The sequence below is a fragment of the Pseudopipra pipra genome, chromosome 4, assembly GCF_036250125.1.
Source record: "Pseudopipra pipra isolate bDixPip1 chromosome 4, bDixPip1.hap1, whole genome shotgun sequence".
NCBI classification, from domain to species: domain Eukaryota; kingdom Metazoa; phylum Chordata; class Aves; order Passeriformes; family Pipridae; genus Pseudopipra; species Pseudopipra pipra.
In genome coordinates this window covers 74,591,909-74,614,618 of record NC_087552.1, presented here as the reverse complement: position 1 = coordinate 74,614,618, position 22,710 = coordinate 74,591,909, and the positions used below count along the sequence as shown (strand labels likewise).

At 44.8% G+C, this 22,710-nt stretch overlaps 1 protein-coding gene across 1 annotated transcript in view; it reads left to right on the top strand.

Annotated features, from left to right (window-relative positions):
• Positions 1-22,710, top strand: part of ALMS1 (ALMS1 centrosome and basal body associated protein) — a 63,324-nt gene that overhangs the window by 28,271 nt on the left and 12,343 nt on the right. Inside the window, exons 7-12 of the mRNA XM_064653597.1 lie at positions 2,074-3,444; positions 4,039-4,169; positions 11,645-13,283; positions 14,119-14,244; positions 16,032-16,202; positions 19,463-20,571. Coding sequence (XP_064509667.1) covers positions 2,074-3,444; positions 4,039-4,169; positions 11,645-13,283; positions 14,119-14,244; positions 16,032-16,202; positions 19,463-20,571 — 4,547 coding nt within the window. The remainder of the gene's footprint in view (positions 1-2,073; positions 3,445-4,038; positions 4,170-11,644; positions 13,284-14,118; positions 14,245-16,031; positions 16,203-19,462; positions 20,572-22,710) is intronic.

The window sequence follows — 22,710 nt, the reverse complement described above, 5'->3', positions numbered from 1 at the left end:
CTTTATTTCCCTTCTCCTCCTTTATTTCCCTTCTCCCCCTTTATTTTTCTTCTTCCCTTTATTTTCCTTTCCCCCCTTTATTTCCATTTCCCCTTTATTATTTCCCTTTTCCCCTTTATTTTTTCCCTTTTCCCCTTTATTTTTTCCCTTCTCCCCCTTTATTTCCCTTCTCCCCCTTTATTTCCCTTTCCCCTTTATTATTTCCCTTCTCCCCCTTTATTTCCCTTCTCCCCCTTTATTTCCCTTTCCCCTTTATTATTTCCCTTTCCCCCTTTATTTCCCTTCTCCTCCTTTATTTTTCCTTTCCCCCTTTATTATTTCCCTTTCCCCCTTTATTATTTCCCTTTCCCCCTTTATTATTTCCCTTTCCCCCTTTATTTCCCTTTCCCCTTTATTATTTCCTTTTCCCCCTTTATTTCCCTCCCCCCTTTATTATTTCCCTTCTCCCCTTTATTATTTCCCTTTCCCCCTTTATTTCCCTTTTCCCCTTTTATTTCCCTTCTCCCTTTATTATTTCCCTTTCCCCCTTTAATATTTCCCTTTCCCCCTTTATTATTTCCCTTTTCCCCTTTAATATTTCCCTTTCCCCCTTTAATATTTCCCTTTTCCCTTTATTATTTCCCTTTTCCCAGGAGTTTTTAAGGAGGAAATGCTTTGTATCTGAAGATTAAACAAATATGACCAGACTTTTTCTTCCTTTGAGAGGAAGAAATCTTGGTTTCTTTTTTCCTTCTGGGACTTCTTGGCACGGGACAAAAAGTTCTCAGCATTTTTATAACTGGCCAGAGCTGTTCATAAATCCATCCTAATAATAATAATAATAAAAATAATAATAATAATAATAATGATGATAATAAAATAATAATAACCACCAAATCAATATGATTTAGCAGGAGTTGAGTCATTTCTGTGTGAAGAACAGTGTGCCCGGGTGGGGTTAAGATGTCCTTCTGTGCCTTCCCCGTGTGATAGATCATTAAAATGGGAAAATGTGCCTTAAAACTACTTCCAGTGTGTGATTTCCTCAGTGGATTCTGGTTTGGGATTTAAATCCTGTATCCAGTGGGAAGGGCAGAGCTGGAGGCTCTTCCCAAATCCCTGTCTGAGCCTTTCCATATCTGGGCCTTCAACCACCCCGTGTCTCTCACCAGAAGGGATTAAATGCATCTCTTACTTTCTTTTATGATTTTTTCCCCCTTTTTTAAGGATTATGGGAAAATTGGAGCTTAAATCACCTGGCATTTGGTACAGGGGAGGAGTTTTCCTCAGTAGAATCCTGGAATCATTCAGGTTGGAAAAGCCCTCCAAGACCATCCAGTCCAACCATTCCCCCAGCACTGCCAAGGCCACTAATCCATGTCCCCAGGTGCCACATCCACAGGGATTTTTAGATCCCTCCAGGGATGGAAATTCCCCCCGTGCCCTGGGCAGCTGTGCCAGGGCTGGACAACCCTTTCCAGGAAGAAATTTTCCCTATTATCCAATCTAAACCTTCTCTGGTGCAACTTGAGGCCGTTTCCTCCTGTCCCTTCTTCCCTGGGAGCAGAGTCCGACTCTCCCCGGCTCCAACCTCTTTTCCCTATTTAACTGGGCTCTGGATAACTTAATATACTTGAAACTATTAGGACCTTCCTGACCAGTAGTGGGAAACAAACTTATCCCTAGTGTGTGCTTTGCCATTTTCCAGAAGGATATTTTGGAAGTACTTCCCCCCCCAGCCCTACTGTTTTATTCAGGGGTGGTTTTCTAACCCAGGTGTGCATTTGGACATTCAAGCACCACTGTGTCATTTATCTAAGAACATTTATTTCAAATCTAGTCTAAGCATTTATTTAAAAAGAAGTGATTTAAGTCAAGTTCTGTAGTTTCTTTGATATTCATCCAAAACAGTCTAAGAGGTTTCTTCCAGTAGAACAATTCTCATGGAAGTCTGAGCTCAAATCTCATTCTAAAAATGAGGGAAAATTCCAATATTTGAATTCTTCCCTCTCTCTTTCCAAACCCTTTAGTACAAGAAAAATTAGTCTTTGCTGATGCAGTAAATTAATTAATGAATGTCCTGTGCCTTTGTAGGTAAATTGTTGCCAGCATTTGAGGTGGTGCCAACGGGTTTTGACTCCGACACTTCCGCTCTCAGCATTTCCATTCCCGTGGAGTCGGAGGTTGGCTCTGATGTTCTGTCACCCCGGGAACTCTCTCCCAGATTCCCAAAATTTTTTGGAGCCAACCCAGCGAGCCAGTGCAGTGTGTCATGCCACCAGCTGGAGGTGGATGCTCCGATTTCCACACAAGATCCAGAGTGTCCTGCTGTCTCCAGACTTGTTGGAGCGAAGCAGGATCCACCCGACTGCTCTTCTGACACGGAGAGTCCCCTCCTTGTTCCCACCAGCGTTCAGGATCTTGCTAAAAATGAGTCCAAAATTTTGGACAGCAGCCTGCAGAGATGGGCTGCTGGTGTTTTGGCTGGAGTTCAAGATGGAATGGAAGCTGACAGAGGATCCCAGGCTTCCAGTGTGGGAAGTGAGAGAAATAAGGAGCAAGGAGGTGATTCTTTGCTGGGGTTGGGTGTGTTGAAGGACATTCGGGAGCTCCTGGCAAAGGCAGAGGATTTGAGTGCCAGGTGGTGTCCTCCTGCCTTTTCCATGGCCTCTTGTAGAGAAACTGGGGAGTCTGCCCTGGTGCTGCTGAGACAGGAGGATGATCCCAAAGATCCCAGGTCGGCGAAGGACAGAACCCCTCAGTTCCAGAAGAGACCGTCGTGGGATGAGGCTGCGACCCGGCAAAGTGCGCGAGAAGAAGGGTTGGGAATAAACCCTTGGAATTCTGACACGTGTAACTTCAGATGGGAGAACCCTTTGGATGTCAACTTGCACTGCAGCGAAGGGATGAAGGGAATTTCCCAGGAGTTCAGGGCGGGAAAATCGGCGGGAAGGTCGGAGCCGGAGGGTTGTAGCAGCGTCACCACGGACAGGAACCAACGTGCCCTGGTGGGCCTGGCACAGAGCAGTGCCAGCAGTGAGGGCAGCACCGGGGCAGCCTCAGAGCTGGGCAATCCTCCTTCCTCAGAGCCCCCTGGAAGCATCACTGATATCCCAGGAGCCTTCCAGAGCGCGTCTCAATCTGGTGGAGCTGGAAGCAAAGCCGGCGGCGCCCGGGGGAGCGACGAGAGCAGCAGCGGAGATTCCCTGGCTGCCCGTGTCAGGAGCCTCCTGGGGAATCCTCCCCCCTCATCGGAGCATCCCCATGGCACAGGAGGATTCCAGAGCATCCTGAGTGGAGCTGGTGGTGCCAGGATCAAGGGAGGAGGGCTGGGGGGCAGCGGCAGCAGCAGCAGTGGGGATTCCCTGGCTGCCCGTGTCCGGACCCTCCTGAGGAGTGGATCCCCTGGGATAGAGGCAGCCCGAATCCTCAGGAGCGCAGAGGAACAGGAGAGGAAAATCCGAGGTGAGAAAACGTCTCTGTTGTGTTTTATTTATTGTATTTTATTATTAAAATGACAGATCTTTATTTAGGTTCATGTTTAAGGGGTCGCTTTGATGTGGATATGAGGGGATCTGTGTCTGCTCCCCTGATTTTAAAGGTGATTATATCATATTATAACAAGCAGCTTTAATAGGACAAGGCTTAAATGATGGATATTTTTTAGTACTCCTATGTAAAATGGGATAGAATTGGGCTTTTCCACTCGGAAAACCTTTTGCCTGACATTGATATTTTATCCACATAGTTATTAGCTCAAGAATTCGGGACGGGATTGTGTGAGTGTGTTTTGATTTATGGCTGAGACTACAGGAGGAAGATCCTGGATCTATCTCTCCAAAGAAATGTTCCAAAATCCCATTGTATTCCTGGTCATTTACATTGTAGTTACAAATACATTTACATTGTATTCCTGGTCACTCCAGGAGCTCTGGAATTCCACGGTGGGGCTTTGCTCCCTCGGTCGTGGGAACCTAGAAATGATTTTAAGTTATCAAACTGTTTTCATTCCACAAAACTGGAAAGGAAAACTCTTCCTGGTTTGTTTTGTTTTGACAGCCTGGGTGAAGCTGAGACTGGCCAGCAGATCCCAGGAATCTGTGCCAGACTGGGATGAGGAGACCCAGCAAAGAATCGAGGAAATCAAGGCAGAGCTGCTTCTGAGGGCCAAGAAATCCGTGCAGGCCAAGGTACAAACCAGCTTTTCCACATGTTCCTGTGGGGGTTTTTTGAATTGTTTTCCCCAAGTAGGAGTTGGAATCTTGAGGGAGGAGCTGTCTGGGATGTGGGGAGGGGACACAGAGCCGAGGATGTTCCAAAGGAAGGTCTGGAGGGCACAGATGTGTTGGGAAAATTCATGTTATTGTGACAAAGTTCCTGCAGATTCTGCTCCTCGAGTGGCTCGAGGAGCTCTTTTCCCAAAATATTTATGCAGGTGCTGGTTGTGCCTTGGAAACTCCTCCTCCAGGGAAGGAGCTCCCTGGACAATCGAATATCCTCTGGGCCAGGGGAGTTTTTGTTGTCTTAATTCCCGTGAGATCCTTGGTTTTCAAAGGATCTTCAGGGAAGGAGGGAGGGAATTATTCCTGCTCTGTGTTGATCAGAGAGAAGGGGCTTTTCCAGTTCCTGCTGGAATCCAAACTCCTTCAAGGTAAGGAAAATTCTGGAATGGGAATCACTGGATGTTCCTAAAAGCTTGGGAAGTATCTGTAGGATAATCCAATGCTGAGCTTCCAGTCTCCTGCAGCTCTGTTTTCCTGGGAAAACCTGCCATGGAATTGTCATGTTTTGTGTATCTCCTTGGGAACATTTCTAGTCCATATATTAACATAAATATCCAGACTGGAATTTTTCTAACCAGGAGTATTTTACCTTCTTTTTTCCCCCTTTAAATATCCTCTTTTTTTGGCATTGTCCAGTGTGATTATGGAAATCCCAGGATTTCCAGGGACTGGGGTTTCAGACAAGTGTCCTGAGCTTTAGGAAGAACTTCTTTTCTTGTTTTCCCTTTCTTTTTTCCCTTTCTTTTTTCCCTTTCTTTTTTCCCTTTCTTTTTCCCTTTTTTCCCCTTCCTTTTTCCCCTTCCTTTTTCCCCTTCCTTTTTCCCCTTCCTTTTTCCCCTCTTTTTCCCCTTTCTTTTCCCTCTTTCTTTTCCCCCTTTCTTTTCCCCCTTTCTTTTCCCCCTTTCTTTTCCCCCTTTCTTTTCCCCCTTTCTTTTCCCCCTTTCTTTTCCCCCTTTCTTTTCCCCCTTTCTTTTCCCCCTTTCTTTTCCCCCTTTCTTTTCCCCCTTTCTTTTCCCCCTTTCTTTTCCCCCTTTCTTTTCCCCCTTTCTTTTCCCCCTTTCTTTTTCCCCTTTCTTTTTCCCCTTCCTTTTTCCCCTTTCTTTTCCCCCTTTCTTTTTTCCCTTCCCCTTTTCCCTTCCCCTTTTCCCTTCCCCTTTTCCCTTCCCCTTTTCCCTTCCCCTTTTCCCTTCCCCTTTTCCCTGCCAGGAGAAGCAGCAAGGGTTGGATTGTTTGTTTTAATTACAAGCCTTGCATTATTAAGAGTGAAAATTAGTGTTTTAGGAGTACTCTGTGTCTGTGTTTATAATTCTTTGGCATCAACAGTGTTGGTAAGTGGGACTAAAATTCCCATGTATTGATGGAATCTTGTCTGGGAAGCTGGGGGAAAAAAATGACTAATTTATTTATGTTTAGAAATTTACATTTCCTGAAATTCACCTTTCCTGAAGTTCACCTTTCCTAAAATTCACATTTCTTAAAAAAATTCACATTTCTTAAAAAATTCACCTTTCCTAAATTCACCTTTCCTAAAATCCACATTTCTTAAAAAATTCTCATTTCCTAATATCCACATTTCTTAAAAAATCCACATTTCCTAAAATCCACATTTCTTAAAAGATCCTCATTTCCTAAAATCCAGATTTCTTAAAAAATCCACATTTCTTAAAAAATCCACATTTCTTAAAAAACCCACATTTCCTAAAATCCACATTTCTTAAAAAAATCCACATTTCTTAAAAAATCCGCATTTCTTAAAAGATCCACATTTCCTAAAATCCACATTTCTTAAAAAAATTCTCCTTTCCTAAAATCCACGTTTCTTAAAAAAATTCTCCTTTCCTAAAATCCACATTTCTTAAAAAAATCCACATTTCTTAAAAAATTCTCATTTCCTAAAATTCACATTTCTTTAAAAATTCACATTTCTTAAAAAATTCACATTGCTAAAAAAATTCACATTTCCTCAAATTCAAATTTCTTAAAACATTCACATTTCCTAAAACTCACATTTCTTAAAAAAATTCACATTCCTTAAAATTCACCTTTCTTAAAAAATTCACCTTTTCTAAAATCCACTCTTCCTAAAATCCACATTTCTTGAAAAATCCACCTTTCCTAAAATCCACCTTTCCTAAAATTCACTTTTCTTAAAACATTCATATTTCCTAAATTTCACCTTTCTTAAAAAATCCACCTTTCCTTAAAAAATCCACCTTTCCTTAAAAAATCCACCTTTCCTTAAAAAATCCACCTTTCCTCAAATTCACATTTCTTAAAAAATCCACATATCCTAAAATCCACATTTCTTTAACAATTCACATTTCTTTAACAATCCACATTTCTTAAAAAATTCACATTTCTTAAAAAATTCACATTTCTTAAAAAATTCACATTTCTTAAAAAATTCACATTTCTTAAAAAATTCACATTTCTTAAAAAATTCTCATTTCCTAAAATTCTCATTTCCTAAAATCAACATTTCTTAAAAAATCTACCTTTCCTAAAATCCACCTTTCCTAAAATTCACATTTCTTAAAATTCATCTTTCCTAAAGTTCACATTTCTGAAAAAATCCACCTTTCCTTAAAAAATTCACCAAACCACAAATAAAAATCTGGAGACCTCAAACCTTTTCTTCCCCCCCCCAACTTTCAGCTTTTGTTTGATGCCAGTTTTGGCCCTCAAATGAACTTGTTGCAGTCCAGTATTTCCTTTGATGTGACTCAGTGTCAGCTGGGAATTGTTTTATCCCGATTTAGAGCAGGAAAATATTCGCCACAGTTTTGCATTTCCAAGAAATCAGTTCAGCAGCACCTTGTGCTTTGATCTCAAAACGATTTTTCCTCTGCAGTGGTTTTAATTTGAGATAAAAACTGGTTTAAATTCACAGAGTGAAGGTGACTGAGGTGGGTGGGCTTTTTTTTGTTATACTTCAGATAAATATATTTTTTCCCCTCCAAGCAAAACAACACGTGAAAAATACAGATTGTTAAAAACCATTTCACTGGAAACAAAAACAAAAAAAAATACAGCCAGAGACAAAATAATCTCCTTTAAATTGAAATTGGAAAGTGGTGTTTAAAATACCTGTTGGATTTCTGGAGCCAACCTGCTGCTTGAAAGAACAAAGATTAGGAGAAGATGTTTTCCTTCTATGAAACTTTTGAAGGCCGAGAAAGACAAACTGTTCCCAGCACTCCAACAAACAATTCCTTCAGCGGAATAAAATCTGGTATTTAAGGTGCTGGATGTTCTTTGGGAGGGTTCAGGCTCTCGTTTTTTATGGGGCACAGCTCGAGAAATCTCATGTGATATTTTAGTGATATTTTAGTGTTGGAGCTTGTCTGTGAAAAGGGGAAGGAGCAGGACAGCTGAGAGTTCTTCCCTGAGATCTTTTGGTTGTTGGGATTTAAAATCTTGAGGATTTTCCTGCTTGTCTTGAGGCAGCTGAGGATCTCTGGGAGATGTTTGTGACAAAGGCCTGGAAAAGGAGCTTTGTCTGGAATTCTCCAGTTCTGGCTGAGAGGAGTGTTCAGGGAGGGGACGGGGACCTGTGCAGGGAAAGGGGCTGCAAATGTGTCCTCAAGCAGCTCAAAAAACATGGAATGTTTGATAGGAACAGGCTGGGAGAGCTGGGGGGGTTCCCCTGGAGAAGAGAAGGCTCCAGGGAGAGCTGAGAGCCCCTGGCAGGGCCTGAAGGGGCTCCAGGAGAGCTGGAGAGGGACTGGGGACAAGGGAGGGAGGGACAGGACACAGGGAATGGCTTCCCAGTGCCAGAGGGCATATTGGGCAGGAATTTCTGTCTGTGAGGGTGCTGAGGCCCTGTGCCAGGTTGGGCAGAGAAGCTGTGGCTGCCTCTGGATCCCTGGAAGTGTCCAAGGCCAGGTTGGAGCAACCTGGGCTAGTGGAAGGTGTCCCTGGTGGAACTGGATGGTCTTTAAGGTCCTTTCCAACCCAAACCATTCCATGATTCCATGAAATACTCTGCTCATGCTCTTACACTTTTCTAATAACTAGAGCTTGGTAGAAATGCTTGGGAATAAAAGGCAAACATGGAACTCTTGACACAGAGGGTTTTTTTCCTGAATTTCCTGCTGACTCTTCCTACAGACCTGAATTGACCATTCATGGAAGGAGGAAGTGCCTTGGGCTTCCACAGGGGGAAAAGGAGCCCAAAGCTGTGGATTTATTAACTACAAATGCTTTGGGATTGTCCTCAGATGGGTCTTGGGAAACTAAAGAGCAACTGTGTCCTATAAACCTGTTGGTGATGGAGGGAGAGGGTGCCAAGACATTCCTGTGGATTGGAAGCTGTGAGGGTGGGGAGGCCCTGGCAGCAGTTGTCCAGAGAAGCTGTGGCTGCCCCTGGATCCCTGGAAGTGTCCAAGGCCAGGTTGGAGCGACCTGGTCTACTGGAAGGTGTCCCTGCCCAAGGCAGGGGGTTGGAACAAGATGATCTTTAAGGACCCTTTCAACCCAAACCATTCCATGACTCTATGATTTGGTTGGGAGTGGGTTGAATCCCAGTGAATCTCGTTTCTGGGGTTCCTGGTTTTGCAGATCCCTCCCAAGGATTCAGGGAGAGTGTCCCCTCAGTCAGTGTCCTCTGGAATGTGGGTCTGAGGTGCTGAATAATTGCAGGAGGGTGTTTGGCTCCTGTTCTGAGCTGGAGGGAAAGGAGGGATGAAGCTCCTCTGAGAAAAGGATGAGAGAATTGGGATTGTGGATTGGAAGCTGTGAGGGTGGGGAGGCCCTGGCAGAGGTTGGGCAGAGAAGCTGTGGCTGCCCCTGGATCCCTGGAAGTGTCCAAGGCCAGGTTGGAGGAACCTGAGCTAGTGGAAGGTGTCCCTGCCCATGGGTTTTGAGCTGCTAAGAATTAAACCTCTGAATTAAACCTTGGAATTCCCCTCCTAAATTCAGGGCCCTGAATTACCCCACCTGCATTTCCTGGGTGCCAAATGCTCCCCATTGCCTTTCCCTCTTTGCACCCCCCCCTTGTTTTCTTCCACTCTCTTTGCTGTATTTTTCCACTCCTTGTGCTTTCTCACTTCTCCAGGAAGTTCAAGGAGTTGTAGCTCTAAATTTGCACTGCAAACTCCTGTGGATCATATGCCACCCGGCTCATTTTTGGAAGGATGACACATAACAGGCACAATAAAACATGTGAAAGGCTCGGGGAGATGAGTTTAGAGCAACTTCTGTGCTTGCTTTCAACTGTGGGAGTTGCTCTGTGTTACTTGAGGCCGTTGAACTGGCACGTGGTTTAGGGAAGGGATGTCTTGGGACCATCCCTCTGCTTGGAACAGCTCTGCTTCCATGTCCTTCTGTTCTCCCACAAACCCTTCTTGTCCATCTCCAGGAAATTCAGGCAGCCAAATAAACTGATTGACAGGTTTAACAGAGATAAGGGCACCAAAAAGTGGAATAATGATCCGGCCTTGGCTGGAATAGTTTGCTGCTGGAATGGCATCCGGGATGTGGAAAGGCTGGAAAATCCTGGTGTGGAATTCTTGTTTATTTAGAGGAATGTGTTTGGCTGATTTTTATTGCCAAATCCCAGCTAGTTGATGAGGATAAAAGCATCCAGGGAGCTGTGTTATTAATGGAATACACTCTTGCTGTTGTTGCAATCTCTAGGAAAAATAAATAAAGCCTAAATTTTGTTGCTTTTTTTATAAAAAAATGAGCTTATCTGGCCCATCTCCCTGGCAGCACATTTATCTCAGGTTTGCACCTCAATGGAAGTGCTGGGATTTTAAATGACACTTAAATTGAGAAAATTGTGTCATTGAGAAATCGAGAAAATTGTTAAAATCCTGGAATCCTTGAGGTTGGAAAAGATCTTTAAGATCATCAAGTCCAACCATCAACCAGCACCCCCGTGTTCACCACTAAACCATGTCCTCAAGTGCCACACCCACGGGTTTTTGAACACTTCCAGGGATGGGAACTCCACCACATCCCTGTTCCAATGCTTGATAACCCTTTCCATGAAGAAATTTTTCCTAATATCCAAACTAAACCTTCTCTGGTGGAAGTGGAGGCCACTTAAGAGGTTCCCTCGTGCTTCCTGGCATGGAGTGTGCAGGAGAGTGTGGAATTTTGTGTCAGGGATGGGAATAACTGTGATACCTGTTTAATTAGTGCATGTCCAAGTGAGGGGAAGCTCAGTTCATTCCCTGAACTGGCTCCAGGGCAACACCAGTTGTGGTTTTTGGATCAACTCTGACATTAATAAATTGCTGTCAGTGGTAACTTCAGGTTTTCCCACATTTATTCCTGGTTTTTCTCTTTATACTCTGAGAGTGGCAGGATTTCTGCATGTCTGGGGGGTGGTTTTTTATTCCTTTTTTGGAGTGTGGCCTTTAATCTGGAGATATTTGCATTTCTGCTCTTCCAAACCTCTTCCCCTCACCTCAAGCAGGTGAGGTGCTGCAGAGATCCACTGCCAGCGCTTGGGAGCTTCTCTTGGAATTAGAAAAGGCTTGGAAGCAAAAGTGCTGTCCATCCCTCCCTGCTGATCCCTCCACATGGGATTTCAGAATGTAGGGAAGCTCCACATGTGCTGCCATCCCAAAAAAACCCTCTGGCCTGGGCTGATCCCCCAACGTGGGAAACAGGGCAGGGGGGGATTCTGCCCCTCTACCCCTGTCTGAGGTGAGACCCCCCCTGCAGAGCTGCTCCAGCCCTGGGAACAACAGCACAAGGACGTGGAGCTGCTGCAGAGAGTCCAGAGGAGGCCCCGGAGCTGCTGCCAGGGCTGGAGCCCCTCTGCTCTGGAGCCAGGCTGGGAGAGCTGGGGGGGTTCCCCTGGAGAAGAGAAGGCTCCAGGGAGAGCTGAGAGCCCCTGGCAGGGCCTAAAGGGGCTCCAGGAGAGCTGGAGAGGGACTGGGGACAAGGCATGGAGGGACAGGACACAGAGAATGGCTTCCCACTGCCAGAGGGCAGGGATGGATGGGATATTGGGAAGGAATTGTTGGCTGTGAGGGTGGAGAGGCCCTGTCCCAGGTTGGGCAGAGAAGCTGTGGCTGCCCCTGGATCCCTGGAAGTGTCCAAGGCCAGGTTGGAGCAACCTGTTCTAGTGGAAGGTGTCCCTGCCCATGGCAGGGGGTGGAACTGGACGGTCTTTAAGGTCCCTTCCCACCCAAACCATTCCACGGTTCCATGTTTGTAACAACCATCAGCCAAACCCACGTGAGCTGATTTGTGACTGAAATGATGATAAATGTTTAATTAGTCCCTCAGCAGATGAATCCCATCCCTTCCTGATGACAGACTGCATTACTGACAGCTCTCCTCTTCCTCGGAATTCTCCCATCCAGATTTTGGAGAGGGTGGGAAGTTTTCCACCCAACCTCTGTGAGCTGTTCTCTGTTTTCCAGGATCCCTGGGTTTGTGGTTTGGGAGCTGCCTCTGAGTGTCTCCATAACCAGGATCAGGACACAGAGCATTTCAAAGCTCCAGGATTCCCAAGTGTCAGACCCCCCCAGCCCACCAGGACTCGGGAGCTTTCAGAGCCCAGCTCAGGACAGGCTGTGCTGTTCCATAGATCCCATCCCTCCGATCGCTGCCTGCTGAGGGACATGCAGCTGAAATCCTGGGATGCTGCTCCTGGAATGCCTGTGTGCAACCAACCCCCAACAGCTGCACCAGGCCATTCCCACAGCGTGGCTGAACTTTACCCACCACTGGAATGGGATCCCTGTGCAACGGGGTCTGATGTACAAACAGAATTCCTTGTGCCAGCTCCAGAGGTGCTGCCGGTGGAGAAGAGCTCGGAAGGGATGGGAAAGCCCATCACTTCCATCACCTTCTCATCCCAGAGATGCCTCCAGTCCCCACTGGGTTCCCAGGCACTGGGCAGCAGCCTCTCCAGGGATGGCTTTGATGGGATCACACCTTTGGATGTCGACTCTGCTGCCACTGGGGAACAGAGCCATGACACACAACACTGGGAAGGATCCAGGACTTGTCCTGCAAGTCCAGTGCTGGCTGGCTCCATCTTCCAGGAGGTTAATCCTGCAGATCAAGGCAGGGTTCATCCCATCTCTGCTGACAGGGACAGAGCTGGAGTTTATCAGGACACAGACTCTTCGTCAGCTCAGGATTCTGGGGGTGTCCATGCTGGGAAAAGACAGACTCCCAGTGCAGAAAAATGGGATTTTTTGGCCCAGGATGTGGGTGAGTTGGGCAGGCAGAGGGACATGGGGTTCAATCAGGAAAGAAATCCATTCATTGAACCCCATTCCCTGAGCTCTTCCCAGCAGGAGAAGAGCAGCTCTGCCCACATTCAGCTCAGTGAGAGCTCGGAAGGTTCAGCTCCAGCAGAACAAATGGATTTGCTCCAGGGTCGGAGCGAGCTGGGAGAAGAGAGGAAAAGTCCTGCTGAACCACCTCTCATTCCAACAGAGGTTGGGAGGGAGCAAGTGGAGACATCTCACCATTCACCCCCAGAGGTTTTATCCACCACATCTGCAGCTCCCTCCTCACCAACCAAGAAATTCCTGTCCTGTGTCCACATCACCCTCTCCTCCAAGGTCCGTCCCGTGGAGCTGCCGAACGTGAACGTGGAAAACGGGATGAAAGTGGGGGATAAACCCGAAGTTCAGACTCAATTGAAAGCTCCAGAGGATTTAAGAGAAGCTGCTCCCGAATTACCACCTGCTGACCTTATTCCAGAAGGTCCAAGATCACCTTTCCCAGTGGCTTCAGCAGATCCCAGTCGGGTGTTTCCCTCTGGGCAAGAGCTGGTGCAGCAAAGCAGGGAGAGACCTCAAGTCCCTGCTCTGGGGTCAGGGGGGTTTATTCCCAAGGATCTCTCCAGCTCTGTGCTTCCTGCAAAACCTGGGAGGAGGACTTCAGATGCTGCCACTCAGATCACCACAGAAGGGCCTGAAAAAACCACCTTTTCAGCAGAAATTTATGTTCATCCCCAAGAGGGTGAAGGTGCTGCCCAGAAACCACCCGAACTTCCCAACGTTACATCCCATAACGAGATTCCCCCCTTCCCAAGGCAGCCTGGTGAGCAAATTCCTGCCTTTTTTATATATATACTTTAATCTGTTCAAGTTCAAGACATTTATAGGTATTAAAAACCAAAAATAAACTCATTTTTTGGTGGAAGTAACGTTTTTGAGATATTTTGGATATATGAAGTTGCTCTTATGTGGGAAAAAATCCAACCCTTAAACTTGGGTTTTTCAGTTTTGTGGGAAGGGATTTGTATGGATAAAGTTGTGATTCAGATCAGGTTTATCTAGAACTGAGTTTAGTGTGTCCTATAACCTCAGTTTTTTAATTAAATCTGATTTAGTGATTAAATTCTGTGACGTTTGTGTGGAGATAATTTGATTTGAATCACTGCTTGGAGTTTATCAAGAGATAAATCTAATTACTGGCTTGCTCTCTAGTCAAGGTAATACAAAAAATAAGAAGAAAATATGCACAGTCCTGCTTTTATTAAAAAATAGAAAAATAATAGAACAATTTTAATAAAAGAATTAATAAAATAGAAAAATATGCAGGGTTTTTAATCCCTGTGGACAGAGGAATGTGGATGTTGCTCAGTGGTTTTCCACACCAGTGGGAGCTGGGACTGATGTCTCAGCACATTGATTTTATTGACTTGAGAGACAAATCCATGCTCCTTTAAATTTATTTCCTTAACCATGGATCAGCTGGGAGCTGTGTGGGTACAGGAGGTATTTTTTTAAGTCACAAATTTCATATTGAACAGGTAAGAAAGCTGTTTTTTTCGAGGTTAAGTGATGGTCAACCTCCTACCTTGGAGTGGGTATTAAATAATTCAATTAATTAGATAATTCAATTAAATAATAGTTGCAATTTCTCCCCACAGCTCAGCCCTTGCTGGTGCCATACAAACCTTCTGGAAGCACTGGGATGTATTATGTCCCTTTCCTAAAAGGAGGAGCCAAAATGTCTCCAGTTGAGTCAGAAACCAGTGGTGGCAGCTCTCACTCAGGTACTTATTTCTCTTGGATTTTCCATGTGCCTGTAATCCATGGATATAACCCCAAGGTGCACAATCCCATTCCTTGGATGAAAGGGATGTTATTGCTCCATTCTGGCAGTGGAAAAAAAAACCCAACAAAGCTTAATATTTTAGCTTGATAATCCTTTCTTTTCCTCTGGGAATTACTGCTCAGTTTGGATTCTTCCCAATCCCTGCCAGTTCTCCCGGATCACTTGGGCATTACAGGTTTTATTTGCAGGTTGTTTTCACTCAGAGCTTTTGAAATATCCAAAGTTATTTGATCCAAATAATATTCAGAGTTCATCTTGGAGATGTCCAGTTCCTGAATTCCTGACAGCTGGAGACCAGGGGAGTAGGTTGAGACAACATTCCAACCACAAATCAGGATTGGGATGGTTCAGGTGTCTGTGCTCTTGATCTTTTCCAAGTTTATCTGGTGACACATGTCCAAAATGAGAGAAACAAATGTGATGCAAATCTGTTGTTTTGCAGAAATGAGGATGCCAGATATAAAAATGCCACATGCAAATGAAGCAGTGGAAGGTTCTAGGAAAGTGGAGGGCAGGATTACAAAATAAAACTTGTTTTTCCACCTCCCTGCTGCACTCGGGGTTCTCAGCTTGGGAGCAGGAGGGGAAGGAATGGAGGGGAATAAATCCCACCTGCTTGGGATTGACAAGGATGAGGAATCAGGGGGAGCAATTTTAGGTTTCTAACATTATGAGACAGTGATAAAATCATGGAATTGTGGAATGGTTTGGTTTTAAAGACCACCTAATTCACCCCCTGCCATAGGCAGGGACACCTTCCACTAGCCCAGGTTGCTCCAACCTGGCCTTGGACACTTCCAGGGATCCAGGGGCAGCCACAGCTTCTCTGCCCAACCTGTGCCAGGGCCTCCCCACCCTCACAGTCAGGGATTCCTTCCCAGTATCCCACCTAAATTTCCCCTTTTCCACTATGAAGCCATTCCCTGTGTCCTGTCCCTCCATCCCTTGTCCCAAGTCCCTCTCCATCTTCCTTGTTGGCCCTTCAGGCACTGGAAGGCCCTGAAGCCTCCTCTTCTCCAGGCTTGAAAAATCCCAATTCCCTGAGCCTTTCCTCTTAGGAGAGGTGCTTAAAGGACCATCCCCTTCCACTATCCCAGGTTGCTCCAAGCCCCATCCAGCCAGGCCTGGAACACTTCCAAGGCTGGGGACTTCCCAACCTCTGGGCAGTGATGTCAGGAAAGCTCTGCTGCTGCTCTCCTGAATTCCTGTCTCGGGGGTTACACAGACCTATTCCAGTCTCCCAGTTGTTCTCCATTGCCATTCTGAGCTTGGAAAACAGACATTTACATCAGGCAGTGGAAATGGCTGGAATTTTCATGGGAGCAGGAGGGAGTCTGGACATTCCAAATCCTGTGTCTGCTTCCAAGCAGACTTGTTACAACTCTTTTTTTTTTTCTGTTCTTCTCTAAGTACAAAAGGTAAAATTTATCTACTTCTCAGGGAAGAATTTTGTCTCCAAAAACAATGTGAGGCAATCCCTGCTGCTGCTGTGAGTCACTAGGGATCATCATGGAATGGCTGGGTGGGAATGCACCTTAAAGCCCATTTCATCCCACCCCCTGCCATGGGCAGGGACACCTTCCACTGTCCCAGGTTGTTCCAAGCTCCATCCAAGCTGGCCTTGGAGACTTCCAGGGATCAGGATTGTTGGTTAGGTGTGGAATTTCTGTCTCTTGTTTTTCCAGCTTGCTGTTTTTCCTCATCACTTTTGCTCTTTCTCTGCAGGGTCCAACGATGCTCCTCCTCCAAGGTTTCTGACCCACGTGCCTGGTTTGAGGGATGAGAATCCTCCAGGAAGTGCAGCTCTCCAGCAGAAAGAAGGATCCCACAGTAAGAGGGCCAAGCCTAAGCTGGCCTGGGCTGAGGAGCAGAGGATACCCCTGGAAGATTCTGCAGGTACTTCAAGTGTGGTTTTAATTTCACATCTGTTTTCATGCACGAGAAAGAAATGGGAGCTAAACAATTACATTTCAGGATCTGTGATTTCTGATCCTGGGATATTCCTGATGGGCTGCCAGGAAGTGCTAACTTTGACTCAGTTTTCTCTTCCTCATCTTTCTGCTTCTCCCTGACTCCCAAAATACCGGTTGCCCAGAGAGATTGTGGATTTTCCATCCCTGGAAGTGTCCAAGGCCAGGTTGGAGCAACCTGGGCTAGTGGAAGGTGTCCCTGCCCAGGGCTGGAACTGGATGATCCTTAAGATCCCTTCCAACCCAGACCATCCCATGATTCCATGAAATACTTGGCCATTAGTATTTGTCAGCATTCCAGTGTCTCCAGGGCTTATTGGAGCCCTGTAAAAAATTCCAGGAATTCCCTGGTAAACAAACTGAGGGATGACTCCATGTTGGGATGGGAGTTGTGTTCCTGCCCACAGGCATCTGATGCCTTGGGATGTCGTGTCAGGAATCTCTGGCACCTTGGTGTTTGCCTGAATTTTAACTGGATTTTCTGCTCTCTGTTCCATCCTTCCATCCATTTACCTTGTTGGATGATATTCCTGAGGGATGAAGGTCAGGATTTTCCTCTGGAGTGGCCACTTTATTTGTTGGGAATGCTGACAAAATGGAATTAGGCCGAGCTGACTGGTGGCTTTGACACTTTTATCTCGTGACAGCAGCTCAAATTAGTCCTCATGGACATTCTTTTTGTACCAAACCTCATTTTTGAGTGGCTGATAAAATTCCTGGAATCTGAGCAGGGATAAGGATTTTTATTCCTGGACAGAGAATTGCTGAGTGATTCCTCAAAGCAGCTCTTAATTCCTCAGGGAAGATGTTTATTGCCTGGCACAGCATTTTGATTTTAATTCTTTAATGACTTTGATCATTTTAATGCTTCTCTTCAAGGAGGGGTTTTTTCTTCAGGGCTTTCCTTTTCAACATGGAGGGATTTTAGTTTTTTCTAAGGATAATTTTTATTTGCAGCAGAAAATTTCCAATAAGGCTGCAACACCAATAACCTGGAGAAAAATGAAAGGGGGGATGAAAATGCTCCTATAAAATTAAGTAATGTTATTTTCTGCATTTTAATTATTAAAAAAAATATTTTACATTTTTTATTACTTGATGGTCTAAAAGCCCAGGTAAGAAAAGAACTGTAAGGAGAAATAATACTTGATTTAAACCAACCAGTGCAGTTGGAACTTAAAACAGGTTTTCAAAAGACTTGAATGTCTTAAATCTTCCCTGAACTTCTTCAGCTGTATTTTTAGATGGTCTAATAAAAGATTACCTCAACCCACAGAGCTTGTCTAGAGCTTAAAATTATCCAAGTTATGTGTTGTTGTTTTTTTTTTTTTTTTTTTTAAATAAAGTTTCTCTATATAAACTTCTTTTTATTTTTTGCCTGTTTACATTCCTTCCAGTCGGTTGGGAACTTTGCAGAAGTCCAGGAATAGCAGAATTCTGCCTGGCATTCCCAAGCCTGAGCTCATTTGTCAGGAGGATTGTGGGGGAAGCTCTTACACAAGTCCATAAACACTGACCTTGTATGGGAAAACAATTTCCAGCGATTCCAGACTTGGTGGGATTGGGAATGGGAACGTTGTCCCTGATCTTGATGTTGCACCAGAGTCTCTGTTGGGAAGGGATTTTATAATTCACTCCATTAGACAAAGAACATAAACCACCATTTTAAACTTGATTTTTTTTAATATTTTATTAAAAATGACCTTATTTTAGAGCATAATCCTGTGTGTGCTCCGTGTATTCCCAAAGAAACTATGGCTGCCCCATCCCTGGAAGTGTCCAAGGCCGAGTTGGAGCAACCTGGGATAGTGGAGGATGTCCCTGCCCATGGCAGGAGGGTTGGAATTAGATGGTCTTTAAGTTCCCTTCCAACCCAACCCATTCCATGATTCTAAATAAACTCAATTAGTTTCTAAATAAACCCATTTAAAATGTGGCTCAGGGAAATTTTCCCTTGTATGGGAAAACAAATTCCAGCGATTCCAGACTTGGTGGGATTGAGAATGGGAACGTTGTCCACGATCTTGACATTGCACCAGAGTCTCTGTTGGGAAGGGAAGGGATTTTATAATTCACTCCCTTAGACAAAGAACATAAAACACCATTTTAAACTTGACTTTTTTTTAATATTTTATTAAAAATGACTTTATTTTGGAGCATAATCTTGTGTGTGCTCCGTGTATTCCCGGAGAAGCTGTGGCTGCCCCATCCCTGGAAGTGTCCAAGGCTGAGTTGGAGCAACCTGGGATAGTGGAAGATGTCCCTGCCTGTGGCAGGACAGGAGGGTTGGAATTAGATGGTCTTTAAGTTCCCTTCCAACCCAACCCATTCCATGATTCTAAATAAACCCATTTAGTTTCTAAATAAACCCATTTAAAATGTGGCTCAGGGAAATTTCCTGAGGTGTGATGAGATTCCTCCTTCGGATTCTCTTGGATATAATATTCTCTTGTTGAATATTTTATGTTCCATTCTATATTCTACCATTGAAAATGATAAAAAAAATATAATTTATGTGCTTTTAACAATGCTGAAGCCTAATTTCTAAGTTTGTTGCACTTCAGGAATGGTTCAGTGATCCTGCTATTAATCCTTTGGATCCATTGGAAAGTTTTAGGATGAAAATCATCCCGTTAAAGACTTGATTACTCCTGGTAATCTATCTGCTTCCAGATCCTGGATCTGCTTCCTGGTCACCTGCAGCTCTGGGATTTAGCAATCCCAGGGATGCTGGTGTGGATTTGACTGGATATCATTCCTGAAATATCTCTGGGCAAGGATAAATACAATTATTATTGGAATTTTCTGGCTGTTTGTCCAGTTTAAATGCTGGAATTATTTGGAATTTTGGGGATTCTTTGGGATTATTTGGTCTGGCTGAGTGTTAATGGTAAACTGCTTCAATTTAATTAGTTTTAGACTTATCTAAAACCTGAGAATTCCAGGTGAAAACTGGAATTTTAAAGGAGAGAAAAGAATTCCTTCATTGAATTTGGCCATTGCCATTGGGAGGAGGACTGAAAATATCCTTAAAGAGGGATTTGATGTGGATTTGGTGTAAAAATTCCAGAGTTTTGGGGTTCTATAATAGCCTTTAATGCTAAAAAGTTCAGGAATAAACGAGATTTCCATGTGATTCTTCACAAAGAAACAAAGAATTCAAGTGTGATTTTTTTTCTCTTGTAGAGCACAGAGATCATTCCAAACCTGGAAAATCCACTCATTCCACCTTCAAATCCACACGGTTCTACCTCCACCATCCCGTGCCCACGTGTGACACCAGTGAGTTCTCCGAGGACAGTTCCGGAGTGGGAATTGCTCCCCCTTCCTCTAGCGGTGCCTGGAAAAAACCACACCGGCATCAACGGGTCTTCTCTGCCCCTCCCAGAAAAAGTGGGAAAAGGGAGTTCTTTGCACTCACTGCAGAAGCAGATGAGAGTAAAAACGAGGATCTGAGCGTTGGGAATGAGACCTCGGGGACAGAGCGAGAAGCAGAACAAGGAGCAGTTGGGAATTCTGCTTTGCCACGGAGCCAAACAACTCTCCGGGATGGGAACGTGGAGGAAGCACCAAGGCACAGAACCCACTCCAGTGGGAGCTTGGATGAGCTGTGGGTTAAGTTTCTGGAGAGGCAGAGGAGGCACCAGCAGCACGGTTTGAGGAGTGCCGGGGAGCTGTCCCTGGTGGAACGCCTGGACCGGCTGGCCAGGGTCCTGCAGAACCCCATCCAGCACACGCTGGTCCCGGCAAAAGCCGGGAGGAACGTTCCCGAAAGGAAGATCAAGGGAAGGGAGCAGACAAAAACAGGATTGGGGGAGAACAACGCGTCCGGGAGCGTTGTCGGAGAAAGAGCGCGGGACGACACCGGGATGGCGGAGCTCAGGGAAAACGGGGCGGGAGACACAACCATCCTGGAGGAGCAGCAGCACCGCTGGGAATCTCCCAGCGACAATTCCTCGGAGACGAGGCTGAGCGGAGAGCACGGCACCACCACCACCACCACTTCCAGCAGCTGGGAGTGGGACACGCCGACGGAGCCGGGAAGCGCGACGGAGCGGAGCAGCTCCGTGTCCACCATCGACACGGCCAGGCTGCTCCGGGCCTTCGGGCACCACAGGGTCACCGTGTCTCCCAGGGGGTCTCCCAGGGTGTCTCCCAGGCTTTCCCAGCTCTATTCCGCCATCGGCCTCCAGAAGAGCCGCTCGGAAAAGCGGGATGAGGGAAGCGGCGAAGCGGCGGGAGCGGAATATCCGAAGGTCGGCGCCGAGAGGCACAGGAGGAGGAAGGAGATCCAGGTATGGATCAGTTAAACTAAAACTCGGGTTTAAATAGTCCTCTAGTCTTAGTTTATTTGGGAATCATGTAAAAATTCCCAGAGAGTGTCGTTTGTATGGAAAGCTGCTTCTCATCCAAGGAGCGCCAACAAATGTCTTCGCTTTTCCGGGAATCAGGAAAAGCAAAATATCTTAAAACAACCATTGTGGGGGTTTTCCCTTTGTTTTTCTTGGCTTTTTTTCCTCTTCATTAATTTCCCATGGGAAGCAAGATCCTGGATCTGCTTCCTAATCCTGGTGATTTGCTTCCTGATCCTGGTAATCTACTTCCTGATCCTGGTAGCTGCTTCCTGATCCTGGATCTGCTTCCTCATCCTGGTATCTGCTTCCTGATCCCGATAATCTTCTTCCTGATCCTGATATCTGCTTCCTGATCCTGGTAATCTTTTTCCTGATCCTGATATCTGCTTCCTGATCCTGGATCTGCTTCCTAATCCTGGTGATTTGCTTCCTGATCCTGGTAATCTTCTTCCTGATCCTGGTAATCTGCTTCCTGATCCTGGATCTGCTTCCTGATCCTGGTGATCTGCTTCCTGATCCTGGTAGCTGCTTCCTGATCCTGGATCTGCTTCCTGATCCTGGTAATCTTCTTCCTGATCCTGGTAATCTACTTCCTGATCCTGGTAGCTGCTTCCTGATCCTGGTGATCTGCTTCCTGATCCTGGATCTGCTTCCTGATCCTGGATCTGCTTCCTGATCCTGGTGATCTGCTTCCTGATCCTGGTATCTGCTTCCTGATCCTGGATCTGCTTCCTAATCCTGGTGATTTGCTTCCTGATCCTGGTAATCTACTTCCTGATCCTGGTAGCTGCTTCCTGATCCTGGATCTGCTTCCTGATCCTGATATCTGCTTCCTGATCCTGGTAATCTTCTTCCTGATCCTGGTAATCTACTTCCTGATCCTGGTGATCTGCTTCCTGATCCTGGTGATCTGCTTCCTGATCCTGGATCTGCTTCCTGATCCTGGTATCTGCTTCCTGATCCTGGATCTGCTTCCTAATCCTGGTGATTTGCTTCCTGATCCCGATAATCTTCTTCCTGATCCTGATAATCTGCTTCCTGATCCTGGTATCTGCTTCCTGATCCCTGATCCTGGATCTGCTTCCAGGTCACCTGCAGCTCTGGGATTTAGCAATCCCAGGGATGCTGGTGTGGATTTGACTGGATATCGTTCCCAAAATATCTCTGGGCAAGGATAAATACAATTATTATTGGAATTTTCCGGCTGTTTGTCCAGTTTAAATGCTGGAATTCTTTGGAATTTTTGGGATTCTTTGGAATTTTTGGGGAATTCTTTGGAATTTTTTAAATTCTTTGGAATTTTTGGAATTCTGTGGAATTTTTGAGATTCTTTGGAATTTTTGGGATTATTTGGTCTGGCTGAGTGTTAGTGGTAAACTGCTTCAATTTAATTAGTTTTAGACTTCTCTAAAACCTGAGAATTCCAGGTGAAAACTGGAATTTTAAAGGAGAGAAAAGAATTCCTTCATTGAATTTGGCCATTGCCATTGGGAGGAGGACTGAAAATATCCTTAAAGAGGGATTTGACGTGGATTTGGTGTAAAAATTCCAGAGTTTTGGGGTTCTATAATAGCCTTTAATGCTAAAAAGTTCAGGAACAAACGAGAAATATGGAAATATTTCTTTATTTTTTTTTTTATTACCAGCAGAAAGTGGTTTTGTCATCATTATTAGTAGCTTGAATTGAAATGAATTATTCCATTTTTATAGAAATAAAATAGGAATAAAAGCTCAAAGTCTGGGTGGTAAATGATGAAAACGATTTGAAAATAATTTGGAATGAAAATAAATGAAAAAATAACACAAATACTTAAATCTGGGTGAGAAACAATTTTTCCAGGTGAAAAAAGTGCTTTAAAAATATTTGAATTATTGTTTTTGTGACATTTATTTAAAAGTAAAAATAAAGCTGCCCTAATTAATATTTTTATTTATGACATTTATCTAAAGGTAAAATAAAACTGCCTTAATTAATATTTGTATTTATAACATTTACTTAAAGGTAAAATGAAACTGCCCTAATGAATATTTTTATTTAGGACATTTATTTAAAGGTAAAATAAAAATATCCTAAACTTT